The 18,275-nt window shown below is 39.2% G+C and overlaps 2 protein-coding genes across 2 annotated transcripts in view; one reads left to right on the forward strand and one right to left on the reverse strand.

The window, feature by feature from the left end:
* Positions 1 to 2,866, forward strand: part of srpx2 (sushi-repeat containing protein X-linked 2) — a 37,246-nt gene extending 34,380 nt beyond the window's left edge. The window contains exon 10 of the mRNA XM_048605319.1: positions 1,953 to 2,866. Coding sequence (XP_048461276.1) covers positions 1,953 to 2,133 — 181 coding nt within the window. The 3' untranslated portion in view covers positions 2,134 to 2,866. The remainder of the gene's footprint in view (positions 1 to 1,952) is intronic.
* Positions 2,867 to 10,901: 8,035 nt separating this feature from the next.
* The window catches only part of si:ch211-153b23.4 (uncharacterized protein LOC335392 homolog), an 11,123-nt gene continuing 3,749 nt past the window's right edge, over positions 10,902 to 18,275 (reverse strand). The window contains exons 4-10 of the mRNA XM_048605320.1: positions 17,016 to 18,259; positions 15,561 to 15,660; positions 14,843 to 14,991; positions 14,331 to 14,443; positions 13,446 to 13,535; positions 13,227 to 13,349; positions 10,902 to 11,500 (exon numbers count right to left, since the gene is read on the reverse strand). Of these exons, the coding sequence (XP_048461277.1) occupies positions 11,336 to 11,500; positions 13,227 to 13,349; positions 13,446 to 13,535; positions 14,331 to 14,443; positions 14,843 to 14,991; positions 15,561 to 15,660; positions 17,016 to 18,259 (1,984 nt within the window). The 3' untranslated portion in view covers positions 10,902 to 11,335. The remainder of the gene's footprint in view (positions 11,501 to 13,226; positions 13,350 to 13,445; positions 13,536 to 14,330; positions 14,444 to 14,842; positions 14,992 to 15,560; positions 15,661 to 17,015; positions 18,260 to 18,275) is intronic.

The following is an 18,275-nucleotide window of genomic DNA, read 5'->3' on the forward strand; positions in this document are numbered from 1 at the left end:
TCATGGTCAGTATGGGCATGATGGGCCGAAGAACCTGTTCTATGCTGTACTGTTCTATGTTACATGTTCCATTGTTAATACTACCATCAACCCTTCTTGCAGTACCAGCAGCTGCCACTGCCTCTGCTTGGCGCTGTTGGTCTTCAATTGCCTGGGAGCTCTGAGACACGTCTTCCTCCTAGAGGTGGAAGGGCAAACTGACTAACCAGAGGTACACTCACCACTTAAACTTGGTGTGGTGTGAGATGCACACCCTTGATGTAAAAGAATAATTTGAGGCTTGTTGGTAGAAAAGGTTTTATTAGATTTTTTTGATGATGCATACTGACTTGTACTAGTGGGCAGCTGGAGCCAGATGTGAAATGGCTGGATTTTCGGCTGATATTGTTGGTACAAGCTGCTGAGAGATTGGTTGACAGCAAAATATAAAACCTCAGCTTACCTAATTGAGTTTTACCTTACCTAATTGAAAGACTGTCAGATTTGTGTGGAATGAGGGTGTTGGAGTTAAAGCATTTGCAACATTATAGACTGAATTTTAACAGTTTTCTGGTGGGATGTGGGATCTGGGTGGAGAAGGGGGGAGTTGGCATTACTGCTTCCCACCCCCCACCCCCCACCCACCCCTCATACACCCCTCTCTCTCACACACACACACACACACCTGCATCCTCACACAACAGGGAGTATCGGGATACCAGATTACCATCTGAAGCAGTCCACCCTACAACAATCACACACTGTCAGTAGCCTTAAGTTGGTGAGTGTAGGACTTCAATCCATCAATGAGAGGAATTCCTTGAAAGCTGCCAGTAGATTTGACACTACTGAGACTGCAACTACGCCTTGGGATGAAGACAGCCATTGTGATTGGATCCAGGGAAGTCAAGGGTTTCAGATGGGAGGGATTGGATAGTCTAGGAGGGAGCAAGGAGTATAGGGGAAGGAGGCTTTGGTGGCCAAGCAGGGAGTGACAATGGCTGGGTAACATTTTGGGAGTGGGGTCGGGAAAGGTTTATTTCTGATGTGCACAAGGCACCCCGATATGTATCCAACTTCATCCTGCTTTTTAAAATGACTGGCACAAGAAGCAGGCCTATTTATTCCAGCCTGCCTTACTGTTAACAGCATGCACTGCGAGTCTTTAGGTGAATTGACTTATTACCCAGCTGAATTTCTCATTAGTTATATTTTTCCAGAAGTGGTTGGGTTACCAATTTTGGGGTGTACACTTCTACCCTATAATAGGAAGTGGGTTGAGGATGGTGGGAAGACAGTGGACTATCCACCAGTCATACTTTATGCGTTCTCTGAAAATACACCTAGTGGGACTTAAAATCCAGCTCTGTGAGAATTAACTCCATGGCACTCTGTCGAGTTTAATGTACTTTTGTTCCAGTGATTTCTGGGACTTTTAGTTGGAAGATGGAGTGGGGAGAAGAAGTCACTCTGGACCAGTGCCTACAATACGGAATGCCCATTCCACAGATGTAAATGAGTGCAATACTTAGGTACCTAACTTCTTTTCTGGAACCTGCTTGCTGGCCCCACCACAGAGCCACCCAGTGAAGCGTGATGCTTGCCTCAGGATCGAGCAACTGGATGGTCAGTCAGGGTCCCAAATGAAGGCCGAGGATCTAACAAAACATGGGATGCAATTCTAATCACACTCGGGTGTTGTAACATTTTGGGGCAGTACACAATTGCATGTCAGAGAACAATACAATTACTTGTAGCTACTGTTCAGGCATGAAGATGAATCAAGAGACAGAAGTATGACCGAGAGATTTGAGAAAGAAAAATGTACATTGATAGGTAAAATATTTTGCAGTATGTTATTTTTCATATTAGTTGATATCTTTGCATGAATAACACTTATATTCTGCTTATGAATTATGAAAGTAGTTTTGCAACCTTAGTAACCTTTACTTCTTTTCTGGTTCCTTTCGCAGGCAAGTCTATTACTTATCCAGTATGCACTTTAACGCTGTCCTGGTTGACAAATATGGTACAGACAGAGAGCGTTACATTCAACCAGTTGCATCCAGTGAGCTGTTTCCATTCATAGACATTTACTTACTCCAGAAGGAGGAAAAAACTATTCTGGAGCAAAGAGAAAATTTCTGTAACTAAAACTCAAACTTGACAAACGTTTTATATATTTTTTACCATCAACAAAGTGTATTCATACAGCGCTTGTGTAATAGTTTATTATCTTAAAACACTTCAGAGGACTGTTATCAAACAAAATTTGACACCAAGTGCCATAGGACATATTAATATAGATGACTAAAATCGTGGTCAAAGGGTGGAATTTTAATGAGCCTCTTAAAAGAGGGAAGAGAAGTGGGGAGTTTTATTGAAAAAGATTCTCCAAGCTTAGCATCTTGGTAGCTGAAGGCTGGTGTGCTAATAATGGAAGTATTAAAATTTTGGTGATGCTCGATGAAGTCAGATTGGAGCAATGCAGATGTCATGAAGATTGTAGCGCTGAGTCAACTTCCTCATCAAATTGCGTGACCTGAGTCTCAGTTGAGAGTTGATCTATAAAGATTCATCCTTTCCTCAACTTCTGAAAGGGCCATTTCTGTCATTCAACAATGAAAATACTTGTTTTTTTACATTCATAAAATGTACCAAAACTGATTTTCTATAATAGCAGATGCATTTCAAATATTTGCAGTAATGTAAATGTACAAAATCTTAGAATATTTTCTAAAACAAATGTATTTGGGAAACATGAGATAACCGTTTATCTGATCAAGCCTGTTTCACTTATTCATTCATGGGATATTGGCATTGGTGACCAGGCTAATATTTATTGCCCATTCCTAATTGCCCACAGGGCAGTTAAGAGTCAACCACATTGCTGTGGGTCTGGAGTCATATGTAGACCAGACCAGGTAAAGATGGCAGTTTACTTCTCTGAGGGGCATTAGTGAACCAAATAGGTTTTTCTGACAATTGCCAATGCTTTCATGATCATCATTAGACACTTAATTCAAGATTTTTTTAAATTGAACTCAAAATCCACTGTGCCATGACAGGATTTGAACTATTCAAAATCCTCAGAACTTGATCTGGGTCTCTGGATTAAGAGTTTATTGATAGTAACTCCCCTAAGCAACCTGATGAATGATTTGTAATTTATCCAACCATGGATATTCCCTAATTTATTCTTTCCCCTGAGAACCATGAAGAATCCCAAGGAAAGTGCCAGAGAAAATTTGAGCATATTTTTGACACTATTTTCGCTCAAAAACTCTCAAACATAATCTCCAGCCTATCAATTTAATATTTAAATCTACATTATCAAAAATTGCCAAGTTCCCAAAAAAATGACCAAAGTTTTCCTCAAAGTTATTGACTTGCATCATTCTTGTCTATTAATTCATTCACAGGATTGAACATTGCTCACATAACCAGAATGCATTTGCTCATTCTAATTGCCCTTAATGAAATGGCTTGCTATGCCATTTCAGAGGGCAGTTGGGATCAAACATATTGCAGTGGATTTGATGTCATATTTAGACAAGACAGGTAAGGTTTCCTTCTGAAAAGGACATTGGTGAACAAAATGGTTGTTAAATAATCCAGTACATGTTCACCAATAATGGCACTATCTTATAATTTCACATTTATTTTTATTAACAGAATTTAAATTTTCTAGCTGCTGTGGTGGGACTTGATCTCATGTCTCCAGATTGTTAATCCAGGCATCTATTGTTATTTGCCTAGTAACCCGAAAGCATGATGGTGGTTGAATAGTGTTTTTGCTAGCTATCCAAAAAATAGTTTCCAATGCAAATCAGTAAATAAACCACCTTATTCAAGTCAGGACATCCTGAGTTACTGAGTCTGGAGATTGTGAGTTGAATTACCAGTTGTCTTGCCTGGAGATATGATCCACACCTTTAAAGAACAGGAATCCTCAATGAATTATTGCGGCTCTTTGATAGGCAGCTCTTCAGCTGGAAGCTTCCAATTATGAGTCTATCTTAGAATGGCAGCATTAAGCTCTTCAGTGTGTCAGGTTAGCAGAGGCACTGAATAATTCCAACTGAGTCAGGACTTTTCCAAGCAGGAAGTAACTATTTTCAAGGTTTGTTTGAAAATTAAGAGCTAATTTATGGGAAGCATGTGCTTCTCTGAGAAAGATAGTAATTCATAATGCCTGTAAAGGAATTGTTTGTGTTGAATACTGATCATTCATCTGTTCTGTGTTAAATAAAATGCTCATGATTTCTAGCTGAAGTCTCAGTCTGAGTGTATTCAACCTCAGCAGCAAAGATAGAGAATAGCCACACATAGTACATTCCTGTGGGTGGAGTACAATGGAAATGGTTTTCTGATTAACCAGAATCTCACACCATCGTAACCTAGATATTCAGCAGATGAATACTGCCAAGTTCCTCCTCCCCCCCCAACTCATATGCCATCCTGACTTGGGAAATATATTGTAATTTGTTCGCTGGGTCAAAGATTTGCAGCTCCCTTCCTAACATCACTGTGGGTGAACCTATGCTACAAGGACTGCATCTGTTCAAGAAGATGTGGTCTTGTTTTTATTATACTTTCATGAGATTTGAGTATTGCTGGAAAGGAAGGCCAGCATTTATTGCTCATTTCTTACTGCGCTTTGGCTGGAATGTAAGGGCCTACTTGAACTGTTGCAGTGGACACAACTCGCAATGTTTTTACGCATTGAGTTCCAGGATTTTGATCCAGTGACAGTGAAGGAGCTCCAAGAGGGGAACTTGCACTCAATGGCCTGTGTCACCATTCTGTTTGCTGTCTTCAATCTTCTAGGTGTCAGAGGTTACAACTTAAGGAGGTACAGTTGAAGGAGCCCTTATAAGTGCATTATGTAAATGGTATACACTGCTACCCCTTTGCATCCATGGTGGAAGGAGTGAATGTTTAAGTTAGTGTTTGGGATACCAATCAAATGAGCTACTTTGTCTGAGATGGTGGTGAACTTTTTGAATGTTGTTGGAGCTACATTCTCCCAGGCAAGTAGAAAGTCTTCCATCTCACTTCTGATATGTGCCTTGTAGATGGTGGACAGGCTTTGAAGAACTGGAAGATGAGTTAGTCACTGCAGAATTCCCAGCTTCTGATCTGCTGTTACAGCCATAGTATTTACATGACTGATCAAATTATGATTCTGGTTAATGGTAACCTCCAGATGTTGATGGTGAGGGAATTTAATGATGTTATGTTATTGAATGTCAAGCTGAGATGGTCAAACTCTCTCTTATTGGAGATGGTAATTGCTTGGTGTTTGTGTGTTGCAAATGTCACTTGCCACTTATTAGCCAAAGCCTGAATTGTGTCTAGAGTGTGGAAGTATCACTATCTGAGAACCCTCAAATGGAAATGAATATTGTACAATCATCAGCAAAAATCCTCACTTTTAACCAAATGATGGAGAAAACATCATTGAAGGACGTCCCTAAGGTCCCTGAGGAATCCCTGCAATGATGTCCTGAGGCTAAAATAGTTTACCTCCAAACTCTATAATCATCTTCATTTATGTTAATTATGATTCCAACCAATGGACAGCTTTCCACTGATTTCCATTGACTTTGATTTTACTAGAATTCCTCAATGCCACTTTCATTCAAATGCTGCCTTGATTCCAAAGACAGACACCCTCATTTCACCTCTGGAGTTCAGCTATTTTATCCAGAGACCAGAGTTGTAAAGGGTTCAGGAGCTGCATAGTTTGGCTGAAGTCAAACTGGCATCAGTGAACCAGTTATTGGTAAGTGCTGCCTGATAAATTATTGACAAAACCTTCTATCAATTTACTGATAATTAAGAATAGACAGATAGAATGGTAATTGGCAGAATTGGATTTTCCTACTTTTGATGGGGACATACTTGGACAATTTCTCACATCATTAGGTATATGCCATTCTTGAAGCAGTATTGGAGCAGCTTGGCAAGAAACACTGCTAATTCTGGAACAAATTCAGCACAATATTGTAATCAGAATATTGTCAGGGCCCATAGCTGGTGTTACATCCAGTTTACCCACAATTTCTTGAGAAAGTGTGCAACGATGAGTGGAATCTAAGGTTCTAGATTCTTCAGGACAAGGCCAAGATGGTCATTTGATTTGAAAATATGGGCTGAGAATAGATGCAAATGTTTCATCTTTGTCTTTTGCACTGATTTTCTGAGCTCTCTATCATTGAGGATGGGGTTATTTGTGGGTAATCCTCTTCCAGCTAATTGCACACCAGACCAAGCAGGTCCTGGGAATCTCTACACTCAGCAGCAAGCGTATTCCATGATACAATATAAACTTGGTTTAGCTGTACATACAACATGGTGAGTAGTGATGCAGTTTTCATTTAGCTGCCACATACACCATGGTGACAGCAGTGGAGATCTGAGTCAGCTTTATGTCCCCTACCCATGTAGACAGCAATAGGGAAGAGCTGAACGTTTAAGAACCTTACAGAAGAAACCCTTATGGCAAGATTGAACAAGAATGTCTAATCAACACTAAGCACCTCTGACCTGGTAAGAATTGCTTTGGAGCAGAAGTGATTGGAACTCCTGGAGAAGGAAGATGGTTGTGATTGTTGAAGGTCAGTCATCTCAGCTCCAGGATGTCACTGCAGGAGTTCCTCAGGTCAGTGTCCTTGGCCCAACCATCTTCAGCTGCAACATCAGTGACCTTCCCTCCATCATCAGGGCAAAATTTTGGATGTTCACTGATGATTTCATAATGCTCAATAGCACTGGAGACTCCTCTGATACTGAAGCAGCCTGAATACAGATGTAGCAAGACCTGTACAACATCCAGGCTTGGGTTGCTAAGTGGCAAGAAACATTTCCACCCATTTCCCAGGCAATCACCATTTCTAATAAGAGAGAATACACTGTCTTCTCTAAGAGACTTTTATCCCTGTTTTCCCTGGTCTGTCAGATTTACTCTGGATATCACTAACCAGAGGCAGTCCCACTAACAGAATGCACCCAATTGTTCTTTATTGAAGCAAGGTACACTAAAATGTCCTGCAAAAATAATAATACATGCTTATCCGTACAATTCTTATATTTGCACGTGAACCAGGTTTACATCAACTTGTCCAAGGATCAGCCTGCCCTGTCTCAACCTCCAGCCACTGATTTGTAGACACACACGCATTCCTTCAGACACAGAAATATTAAGATCAGTAACCTTTCACATCACAAATCATAATCTGACCAATTAACTTTTCAATAGTGTAGACTTAATATATTTTACTTCTCATTTCATTTTAACAAGCTCAGCAAATTTTAGGTTGCAACTTACACCCTTGATATTCAAACGGCTTTGCCATCTTTAAATCCCCATTAGTATCAACATCCTGGATTATTATTGACCAGTAACAGAAATGGGCTAGCCATGTAGAAACTCGGAATTCTGCAGCAAGTAACTCACCTTGTGCCTCTCCAATGCTTATCTGTCATCTACAAGCCATAAGTCAGGAGCATAATAGAATACTCCCTACTTTTCTGGATGAGTACTGCTACAATAACACATAAGAAGCTTGACTCAATCCAGGTCAAAGCCACCTGCTTGCTTATCACCCAATCTCTCATCTTCAGTATTTACCCTCTCCATTACTGATGCACACAGACTGCAGTATGTACCATTTACAAGATGTACTGCAGTTACTTACAAAGGCTTCTCCAATAGCACATCCCCAACCTGTGACTTCAACAACCTAGAAAGATGAGGGCAGTAGATGCATGAAAACACTGCCACCTCCAAGCCAGTCACCATCCTGATTTTTTTTTATTCATGTATTTTGTCTTTTACAGTGGGAAATGTTTTGCCATTTTTTCACTGTTTGTGGGTTAAAATCCTGGAACTCCCTTTACAAGATTGTGGATATCCCTTTAATCCAAGGACTGGAGCAGTTCAAGAAGGCAGCTTGCCACCACTTTCCCAAGTGCTATTGGAAATTGGCAATAAATATTGTCTTAGCCGGTGACTCTGATATCCCATGTACAAAGTCAGAAAATAATCAGTCCTATAAACACAAGAAGGCAAATAGCTACCCACAAATAGGTTAATCAGGTAGATCAATCTGTATGGGAAGAGAAACCTAAAGTATTTCTAGGGGAAATAGGTGATCCATGACTTACATTTTGGCAAGTTGATATTAATGTTAGTGGTAATCTCATGAATTTCCAGGGCAAATGTTATTAGATAGCATGGCTAAAAAGACACTCTCTACAGCCACGAACAGTTACAACTACATGGTCCAGGAGGCGTAGCACTTAAGATTAAAGGCATGCTTCAAGAAACTCTCAAATATGGGGCATGTAGGATAGTAGAAAACATTTACATAGTTCACAACCAACAATTCTGACTTTTGTGTAGAATATGTTTTGTTCTTCAAATGATGGAAGGGGTTAAAGACAAGGAAAAACAGGTCAAGGAACAGTCAGTTAATAATAATTAAGGAGCAATGGGTCAAAGGATAATCACTAAAACTTTTAATAGGTCTCTCTAGATTTATGACAGAACCCAAACAGAAAAATAGATCCATAGAAATTAGCGATGTTGGCATAAGCATAAAAAATTTTTGTGTCATCAACACACAGTCATGGAGAAGAACAGCACGGAAACAGATCCAACTCGTCCATGCCAACCAGATACCCTAGATAGATCTAGTCCCATTTGCCAGCATTTGGGCCATATTCCTCTAAACCCTTCCAATTCATATACCCATCCAGATGCCTTTTAAATGTTGTAATTGTACTGGCCTTCACCACTTCATGTTGGGTGGAAATAGCTTGGTAACATTTTCTTTCTATTAACACTGAAGAGTCGCTGCAAAAATCAGCAAGGTTTATAAGGAAATGCAAACAATGACGTAGCCAACGAACAGCATATCATGCTTGAGTTAGTTGCTGAATGATGCAACACAACTTGGTGAACAAATAGTTGTGACAGATTTAAGTTTTTTGCTGAAGAGACTCAGAAGAGGCAGATTCAAAGAAATGTTTCATTTCCTTATCTCCCCAGGAAGAACCCTCAGTAACAGTGACATAGATTATCCAAACAAGGTGCAATTCTTAATAGGACAACTGAGGATGCAATGATGCAATGACTGAAGGTGAATGTGAACATGTAAACCAATCAACAAGTGAAGCATGGATCCTGTACAGTTCAGCAGGTATCTACAGGTAGATTCAGAATAAAGATCTGGTGACACAGATTGAAGATATGGTGCATCCAACTCCATGGAAACCACAATTGCCTGTTTTAGAGATTCAGGTTACTGCAAAGAAGTAATTACCTGTTTCAGCACAAAGATCATCCTCCTGAAGAAAATCTAAGATTATAGCTTCTCCAGTTTAATAGGGCCTACAGACCTTAGACTGTCAGGAACAGACTCAGACAACAATCTTCTAAGTAGAAAACTAGAAGTCCAAAGTGAATACCTGCTTGAAATTAATGAAACCTCCAGCTCACTCTTGTGAGTGACTTTGTAAACTAAGAGACAGGGCAATAGTAAATGTTATTATTTACATAGATTTATTATAATAACTGGGAAAGAAAGGCTTAGGGGAAGATGTTGTAAATGGATCTGAAAACGTTAATACTGAGAAGTGCTGTAATCACCACTTGCTGTGATGGTAGCATGTGAGACTTGTGGGGAGAACAGCTTTCGATTTTAGAGGAGTAAGACCCAGCATCCAGGTCCTCCTTATTGACCCTGTAACAGTGTCTATTATATCACTGCAAGTTGTAACCAACTAGCTGCTAACATGTAATAAACTACTTCTTGTTCAATACAACTGATTTTCTAATTAGACCATTGTTATTTTCCTTTAGAACATAGAACAGTACAGCACAGTACAGGCCCTTCGGCCCACAATGTTGTGCCGAACTTTTACCCTAAACCTAAGGTCTATCTAACCTCCACCCCTACCTTATACTATCATCCATATGCTTATCTAATTGCCGCTTAAATGCCCCAAATAAGGCCGACTCCACTACCCTCTCCGGCAATGCATTCTACACCCCTACAACTCTTTGAGTAAAGAGCCCTATATCTACCTCCACTCACTTTAAAGCTATGCCCCCTTGTAATAGCTACCTCCACCCTAGGAAAAAGTCTCTGGCTGTCCACTCTATCCATACCTGTGATCATTTTGTACACCTCTATCACACTTTGTCACACTTGACCAAGCAGGTTCTATAGGTCTTACAGTTAGAGGATGGTGACAGCCCAATCTACAATTTCTTTCTATTAACACTGAAGAGTCGCTGCAAAAATCAACAAGGTTTATAAGGAAATGCAAACAATGACCACCTGTTGAGGTGCTAACTCAGTTTAGCTGTACATACAACAGCCAACAGCTCGATAGAATGGGATTTCTTCTCAGATGCACTTAGGAGTTTCACTGTGAGACAATGAAGGTTGCTACCTGTTACTATTATATGCTTACTATCGCTGTATCAGATGGACAGGCTGACAATTTACTTTTTCGTTGTGTTTATCTCCTGACAAGAAGTAAAAAGCACAGAACAGCTCAGAGAACTTTATTGTACTCGTGATGGGTGACCATTTAAACAGTGGAAGGACATCTACATTTAACAGAGCTACCCACTTTAGTTAATGTGGGACTGAACTTACTGGAAACACATTTGAGCATTGTGGTGCCAGGTATTGTTGAAATATTTATTTGCAGAAGTCAAGTGACATAGCAGTAACATTTTGACCAGTGCTTGTGTTAAATCTGTAATTGTGCACTGTAGCACTTGGAAGAAATTGAAATGTAAAGGTTTCAGCAATGAATACTATAGCTTGGGAATAAAACTATTTCTTCATTCTGTAATACTATGACAATCAGTGACATCAATGAATAAAATAATTCAGTTATACATTTAGAAACTTCCATATTTATTACGGACAATGTAAAAAAAATTATCTATTTATTTCAATTTTTTTTTGTACCACAGGTACAAAATCTTCCAGTGGTTACTTCCACTGACTACAGAGTATTTAATTGTTCATACAATTGAACTGCTTCACACTGAGAAGGAAAATACAGGAAAACATGTATGGTGATGATGGATAAGGACAGAGTTGGATTACATCAAACAGGTCTGTGGTTCCTCCTTGTTCAACAGCTTATTCATAATCATTGCCTAGACCCAATAAGAATGGTCAGGTGCTCTTAATACTCTTCAGGAAAGGGGTGAAGAGGAAAATGGAACCCATCATGTGATTGTTTAACAGATATTGGAGTTCATAATGGCACATTCAAGTGAAAATGCGAATAATACATAAATTGTTTCAGTAGTATCTGTATGTTACAACTTGTTCTCGTTTTCATCATTTATGAAGACAGCATTATCATAGGCAGTTGTCACTTCTGAATGCTGAAATGTGTTACGTTCTGTTTCATCCTGGTTGAAGCTGTCATTAATTTGGCCCTTTAGATGTTTCTTCTTCACTTCTTCGAACAACTGCAAGACCTTCAGTCAAAATGTAAATAAAATTAATAAGTTGACCCAAAACACACAGTTTGAACGTTTGGGGCTGAAATGATGGGCTGGAATTTCCAAGAGTGGCAATCTCACGAATATCGCCACTTAAAACTTTTTCTTTTTTACAAATGAAGGGAGCTCAGCATTTCTGAGCAGAGATCACACTCAGGGCTCCCTCACAAATGCAGACATCCTTGATTTTTATCGTTGTTTCGTAGAGTAGAACTCTCAGAGGAAGGCGAACATGCCCCGTTTACACAGCAGTCAGCTACTGTGATCTGAAAATTGAAGGCCTTGACAGCTGTTATCAAAGGCTAAGTACATAAGCTACATATACTGGGAAGGTAGGTTGCCAGATGGTTGGGGTAGAGTGCCAAGTACATAGGGTGCCAGGTGGGTAGGATGCCAGCTAAGGATGAGGTAGGGTGCCAAATGTAGGAAACCACATGAGCAGGAGGAATATGGTGCCAGTTTAATAGAGTGCCAGGTAAGGAATGTTCAAGCTGGGTAGGGTGTCAACTGGTTAAGGGGTAAAGTTCCAGAGTTGGGATGCCAGATGAGGTGGGGCTAAGGTGCCAGAAGGGATGGGGCTAGGGTGCCAGCTAGGAAAGGGGAACGGTGTCAGGTGAGTGTTGTGCCAATGGGAAGGTGGTACAATGTCAAGTCAGTAAAGAGCTTGAATGTAATGTGGTAATTGAAGTGATCCAGTATTTCGCATAGGCAGGGGTGGGAGGGGGAAATCGAGTCTGGCAGGATGTGGGGAGGAGAGGTGACACGATTGCATCTGGACAGTTTGTTCCAGCAGCGGTGGGGTGGACAGGTGGGGCAGGGAAGGGGGACTGTGTTGAGTGGGGTGGATTCTAGTGGGGTAGTGGAGGTGCAAGTAGAGGGGTCAGCTTGTCAGGTCCAGCAGTATCCATTTTGAAGGGAATCAGGTTGGCTTTACTGGGGATGGGAGACAGAGAGAATGTCAGCTCCCTGGTGAGGGGGTTTTGGACTCAGGGTCTGATGGGTGTCAATGTTCCGGGGGGAATGTGCTTGAAGGTGTTTGAGGTGAGTATGGGGCCTGATGAATAGTTATCCAAGAGTTAGGCAATGTATTTTATTATCTAACTTTCCACAGTAACAATTTTATTTAATTTCATTGAATCGCTTTGAATCCGTGGATTTAAATGGAGCCTTTCAGAGGGTTCCAAGGCCAAAGGCCAATTTCAATGTTAAGGAAATTAGCTAGGAAGAATCGCTGGAGGACATTTCTACTTTTTAACCACCAGCAGACACATCTGGGGATGATCTTAAGATAAGAAGTAACATGGGACAAGTAAACCTAGAAAATTACATTGAACTATGAAAATAGGACATTCAGATTAGTAAGAAACAAATATTGTACAGTTATTCAGAAGTTCTTCAGATTGATTGATTGTTGAATACATGGAATAGAATGATGTGAGTGAATCCTTGGAAGCATTTAATAATCAATTTGGTAGTAAAGTATGGTGTGATTTTGGGTTGGGGCTAAGAAAGGGAGGTTAACTTGAGCGTCTTTCTGGATGTATAAGTTAAATGGAGTCAAATGTGTTCTTCATCTGTAATTAATTTGTAAACCTTTCAGATTTATTGTTAAACAAATCCCCATTTTAGGACAGTCACTTAAAAGCAGATTTCAGAACAAATGCATTACATCAATGCAGCAGATAGTATTCATAAATCATACCTGTGATTTGGGCACAAGACCGACTCTAAAGAAACCCAGTGTCCCTGTCTCTATCTTGGTGCAATCCACAACTGTAGAGGCAATGTTTTCTGGTGAAGGACCATCACACAATACAGCATCAACCTGTACCAGGGATACACAACTTCTTTGAGTAAGAGCTGTCATTTTAAAAGTCAATTATTTTCAGAAGTCAAAGAATAAATTGTAACCAGATAGGACCTTGTTGCCGAGTTTGGCATAGACTTGATTGTGGTGAGTGGTGTCTGCTTCTCCAGTTGGGTTTGCTGATGTCACTGCTATAGGCCCCACCTGCACATTCAGAAAGAAATGAGTGAGGACATCAATCAGTGGAAGCCCCTATGCTTAATCCCTGTTCTGTGCTGATTTCAGAGTCCACAGGCAAGAAAGAGGGAGAATAAACTCAGAAATAAGTATGCGGTGCCATCAATGACATGCTTGCCTCCTGCTTGCTCACACCATTATTGTATGAGTGCAAAGCATCTCTTTAAGTGTGCAATTAATTCTTTTAGCAATTAGATCTAATAGACTAATATAAACTTCAAAGACACTGTGTAGGCTAATAACTGGATTCAGCTATGACTTTCCAATATTTAGTAATCACACTCTGTTATCCATTAGTTTGTGTGTTGCTTACTAAGAGGTGCATAGTACCTCCTTTTATTTTATCTGACTGACTTTGATATATGACATAGTGTCATAACAGATTTGTCTTGTGTTAATACAGTTCAAATCAGACAGCTCAATAGCATTTCAGTGAAAATTGAAAGCCATTTGAAAATGGCCCCAATAATTAGTGCTAACTGTGCTTTCTCTTCACAGATGCTGCCAGACCTGCTGAGTTTTTCCAGTAATTTCTGTTTCTGATTTCCAGCATCCACACTTCTTTCGATTTTTTTGATTAATGAGACTAGAGCTACCCATTGTTTCATGGTCAGGAACATCCCCATTGAAACAAGCATAGAAATTCTGTAAGAGTTGTCAATGAATGTGGGCAGCACTTAAAGTCAATAAAGAAATTCAAAATAACACAATCATAGCTTGTATATTCAACACAAAAGCTATTGGGACAGGTAGGAATCTTACCTGATCAATGAGATGTGTAGTAACAGTACAGTCTGGAATTCTTATGGCAATGCTCTGAGGAGTTCCAATGTATTTTTCTGCATGTTGCAGTCCAAATAAGTTCAACCACTCTCCTTTTTAATGATAAGAATATTTGTTAATACTGTAGTTACTTTGCCACATTTCTTTAACTTACATTGTGACAAAACACTCTGTGTTGCAATATTGAGTATTCCCGAGTTTAGAATATGAATTATAATCACGAATCTGTGATATATATTTGAAATGTTTTAGTTCTAATCTTGGCAGACAGGATAATTTTTAACAGAGGTGAGACTCCTTAGCAAACTGAGACAGTAAACACAGCTAGTGAGTCCCCTTTGACTGCTTAAAATTCCAAAAAGCTGGCTAAACAGCAATATTAGGAGAGAACAGATTTCTCAAATGCCACTGGGGCAGCAAAAGAACAGAGTTAATGAGGCAAATTATTAAGTGAAGATGAGAGGACATGCAACGTGGCAAAGGAGTCTTACCTCTGGGGATGACAAGACTGATAGATGAAGGCCAAACTTTCTGCATGAGGTCCCAGAGTAGAGGACTCAACAGATGTTTTGCTGGTTCTAGTTGGGTGACATTGGAGATCCATAAAGACATTGGCCTCTCTTTGGCTTGTTTCTTTGTACTATGAAGATAATAAAAAAAAGGAAGTAAAATTTCTCACCAAATGTGTGTCTGTCGATACCATTCTTATAATTTTCAAAATGTTAACAAGCTGCAGCTACTTGTATTTGGGGTATGTCATTTAATTCAGTAAAATTTAGTAAAGTTAATCAAGTAAATAGAAAACTGGATTTCTTGTACATGTTTTTATTAATCTGCAGAATGTTGTTACTTTGCGTTTTACATCTTACGCCAAATGAATTCAAATTTCATAAATCTGTCATGTGAAAGTGGAGTTCTGTTCTCCAATTTTACAGATAAATCAATATTGACCTAATGAGCAATGAGATTTGCAGCAATGTCCCCACGTAATATGTTGACAAACAAATCTATACTATATTTGCTCCAGTTGAATTTTCATGCTTCTAATCTTAGCATTCATAAGCAGCAAATCATCCCAGCTGTTTTCTGTTTCCAAATATAGTATGTGTGTTTTGCAAGATACATTACTGTAATGATTTTTCCTCAAAAACTGAAACCTCTAATGCTCTTCAAAAGAAGACAGAGCGTCCAAAGCAAAAATATTCATACTTGTAAGCCTTTTCAACAGCATCGGGACAGTTGCAAGCCGCCACCAACACATACACAGTGTCTGTAGGAATACCACACGTGCCACCATTTCTCATTATCTCTGCAGAAAAAAAAGTGATGTTTTTATTATTTAAATCTGGAAAGCATTAAGTTTTAAAAATAGTGACTTCCAGAGATTTTGTTTTCTGGAATATGCAACTGTAGGGTTACAAGGGGAATTGACAAGGTTAATCCTGATAATTCATTACTTGTTGAAAGCACGTGAAAACTTATGAAGCTGAGAATGAATGGAAATCAGACAAAGTATGAGCCAGTAGGACTCAACTGAAATATCTACTTAATTCTATTTGCTTGTCCTTTCCTCATATTCTCCCTTTTCAGATATGTATTTATTATCTTTTAAATGTAAAGGTATACCAAATACACTTCATATACCAACACTGGAAAAGAATGATCCAACATCCCCCTTCATTCTTCTTATGATGGCCTGAGCCAATGTTTCTTGATTATCAATTGACAATACTGCCTGTCTCAAAACCAGTTCAAATGTTGAAAAACTTTATTACAACCGCCTCTTAACCCATTTTTTGCAGTGGAATAAGCCCTCATTTTCAACATTTTCTTCACACTAAACCTTATAATTCTAATAAACGTTTATTGTTCCCTTTCAATTACTATTGTGTTCCCTATGATGAGTGCATATAACTGCATGGATTACTTTAGTTGTGACCTAAACATTATTTTGTAGAGATGTAACATTACTTGCCTGCTTCTATATTCCATATCCAATATATAAAACCTAGCCCTTAGGTAACCTTTCTGTGACTTTTCTATCTTTTCTCCTACCTTTACAGATCTATATATCTACACATTGAGTTGTCTTTGTTCCTTCACTTTTTAGCAATTAACCATCTAGGGCATTTCTGTTTTACTGTTCTCTCCCAAAATGAACTGTTTCATATTCCACACCCACAATAACATCTATCTCATATATTTCTGTCCTTTTAACCTATTTGCATTTCTGTGCCATTGGCATCATTAACAAATGCAAATTCCATTTATCTCTATGTTCAAGCCATTTGTACAGAAGTTAATTGACCTGTAGAATGAGATGTAAAGGAAAGTTATGAAGCAGACATAGTGTGAGTATGTTCGAGAGACAAAAGAGTACCTTTATGGATGGTGTTTTTATTGTTCCTACTAACTTTTGCGTTACTATGTTTCTATTTTGCATCCATTTCAAACACATCAGAAAACACAGCAAATGTAAAGCAGTTTTAAGGCTAACAGTCTGGTAGTTGAGTGAACATAATTATTACAGGAAACAACCACCTGCATTAGCAATTATATTTCATGGAAAAAAGTAATGTTGTAGATTGGTTAATTGATACAAATACAATAATGATTTGATTGAATTTGTACTTAACATTTTTCTTGTATTTTTAAGAACCTTACCTGCAATTTTTCTGACTGAGCTGGTTTTTCTGGAAGACAAATGAGGACATATGGAGTTGCTCTGTCCAAATCCACAGAGGCTGGCCCAGGCATGTCCCAAGGGCAACTGGGGTCTCTCAAAGCTCTGGTTAAACAGGGTGGCCAGAAAGCAGTAAAAACTAACTAAACCAAAAATGATGGTGACCCCAATATCATATCCAAAAGGATTTGAATTAACGGCATCCAAAAGAAAACTGATCAGAATCAGCTGAAAGCTGAGAGTAAAGGCAAACCATGCTGCATTAAGAAAGAAAGTCCCTATCACCACAAAGCCATTAAAAAGCAAGAAACAAATAATTCCTACTGCAATACCAAACCCCCTAGTAGACCCATAGAGACCACCATATCGGGTCAATCCCCAGATTATCCATATTAAGCCATACAAGATGAAAGCACAACTTTCCAGGGTTTTACCCCGAGAAAAAGAGATTGAACCACACAGAAGCTGAAGAACTCCCCCAGGAATGATAATCCAGGGTAGGACAACAGTGGCTAATGGTGCAGAAGTATTGACTGATGCAGTGATAGCAAAAGCAGCTACAACATTACAAGCATGGGCTAAAATTTCAGCATCTGAGTATTTGGAATATCCCAAATAAGGGTTTTGGGTGTCTTTATCTGACTTTGGTGTTAATGTATTCATCCTAATGAGAAAACCCTTTATGATCCCCTTTCCAGTGGGAATAGTAATGAATCCAATACTATTGAAAAGGGAAATGAAAACTAAGCAAGCAGATGCCACAAATATAGCTACACTGACACCTTGTGCACCACCATGAAAGAAACCAGTTGAGTTAGATGCCACTGATATACAATAGGAAACAAAAAAAAGTAAATAAATTCCATCAACAAGACTTTTACCAGTCATAAACAGAGCCAGAATGAAAAAGAGCACTGCAAGAACAATGGGAGCTGGAACTGGGAAGAAGGGTTGATCATCTTGCCAAAGCTTGAAAAGAAAAGCATAGCCTTCTGCAAATTTTAATATTGAGGTGAAACCAAAGAATGTAGCAATCAGACTGTCATTGGCTCTATAAGACAAAACACAAACAACAATTTGATAGACAGCTGCTGTCCATAGCCAGGGGACTTGGCCAACAAACAGCTTGGTAGTTACACCCAAAACCTGACATCCTAACACACTGGCAGATAGCATGTTTGTGATGTATCCTACAACAACTACATCATTTTTGATGGTTTCTGATTTCAGATAGGAATTAC

This window comes from Rhincodon typus, chromosome 14, assembly GCF_021869965.1.
Source record: "Rhincodon typus isolate 14 chromosome 14, sRhiTyp1.1, whole genome shotgun sequence".
NCBI classification, from domain to species: Eukaryota; Metazoa; Chordata; class Chondrichthyes; order Orectolobiformes; family Rhincodontidae; genus Rhincodon; species Rhincodon typus.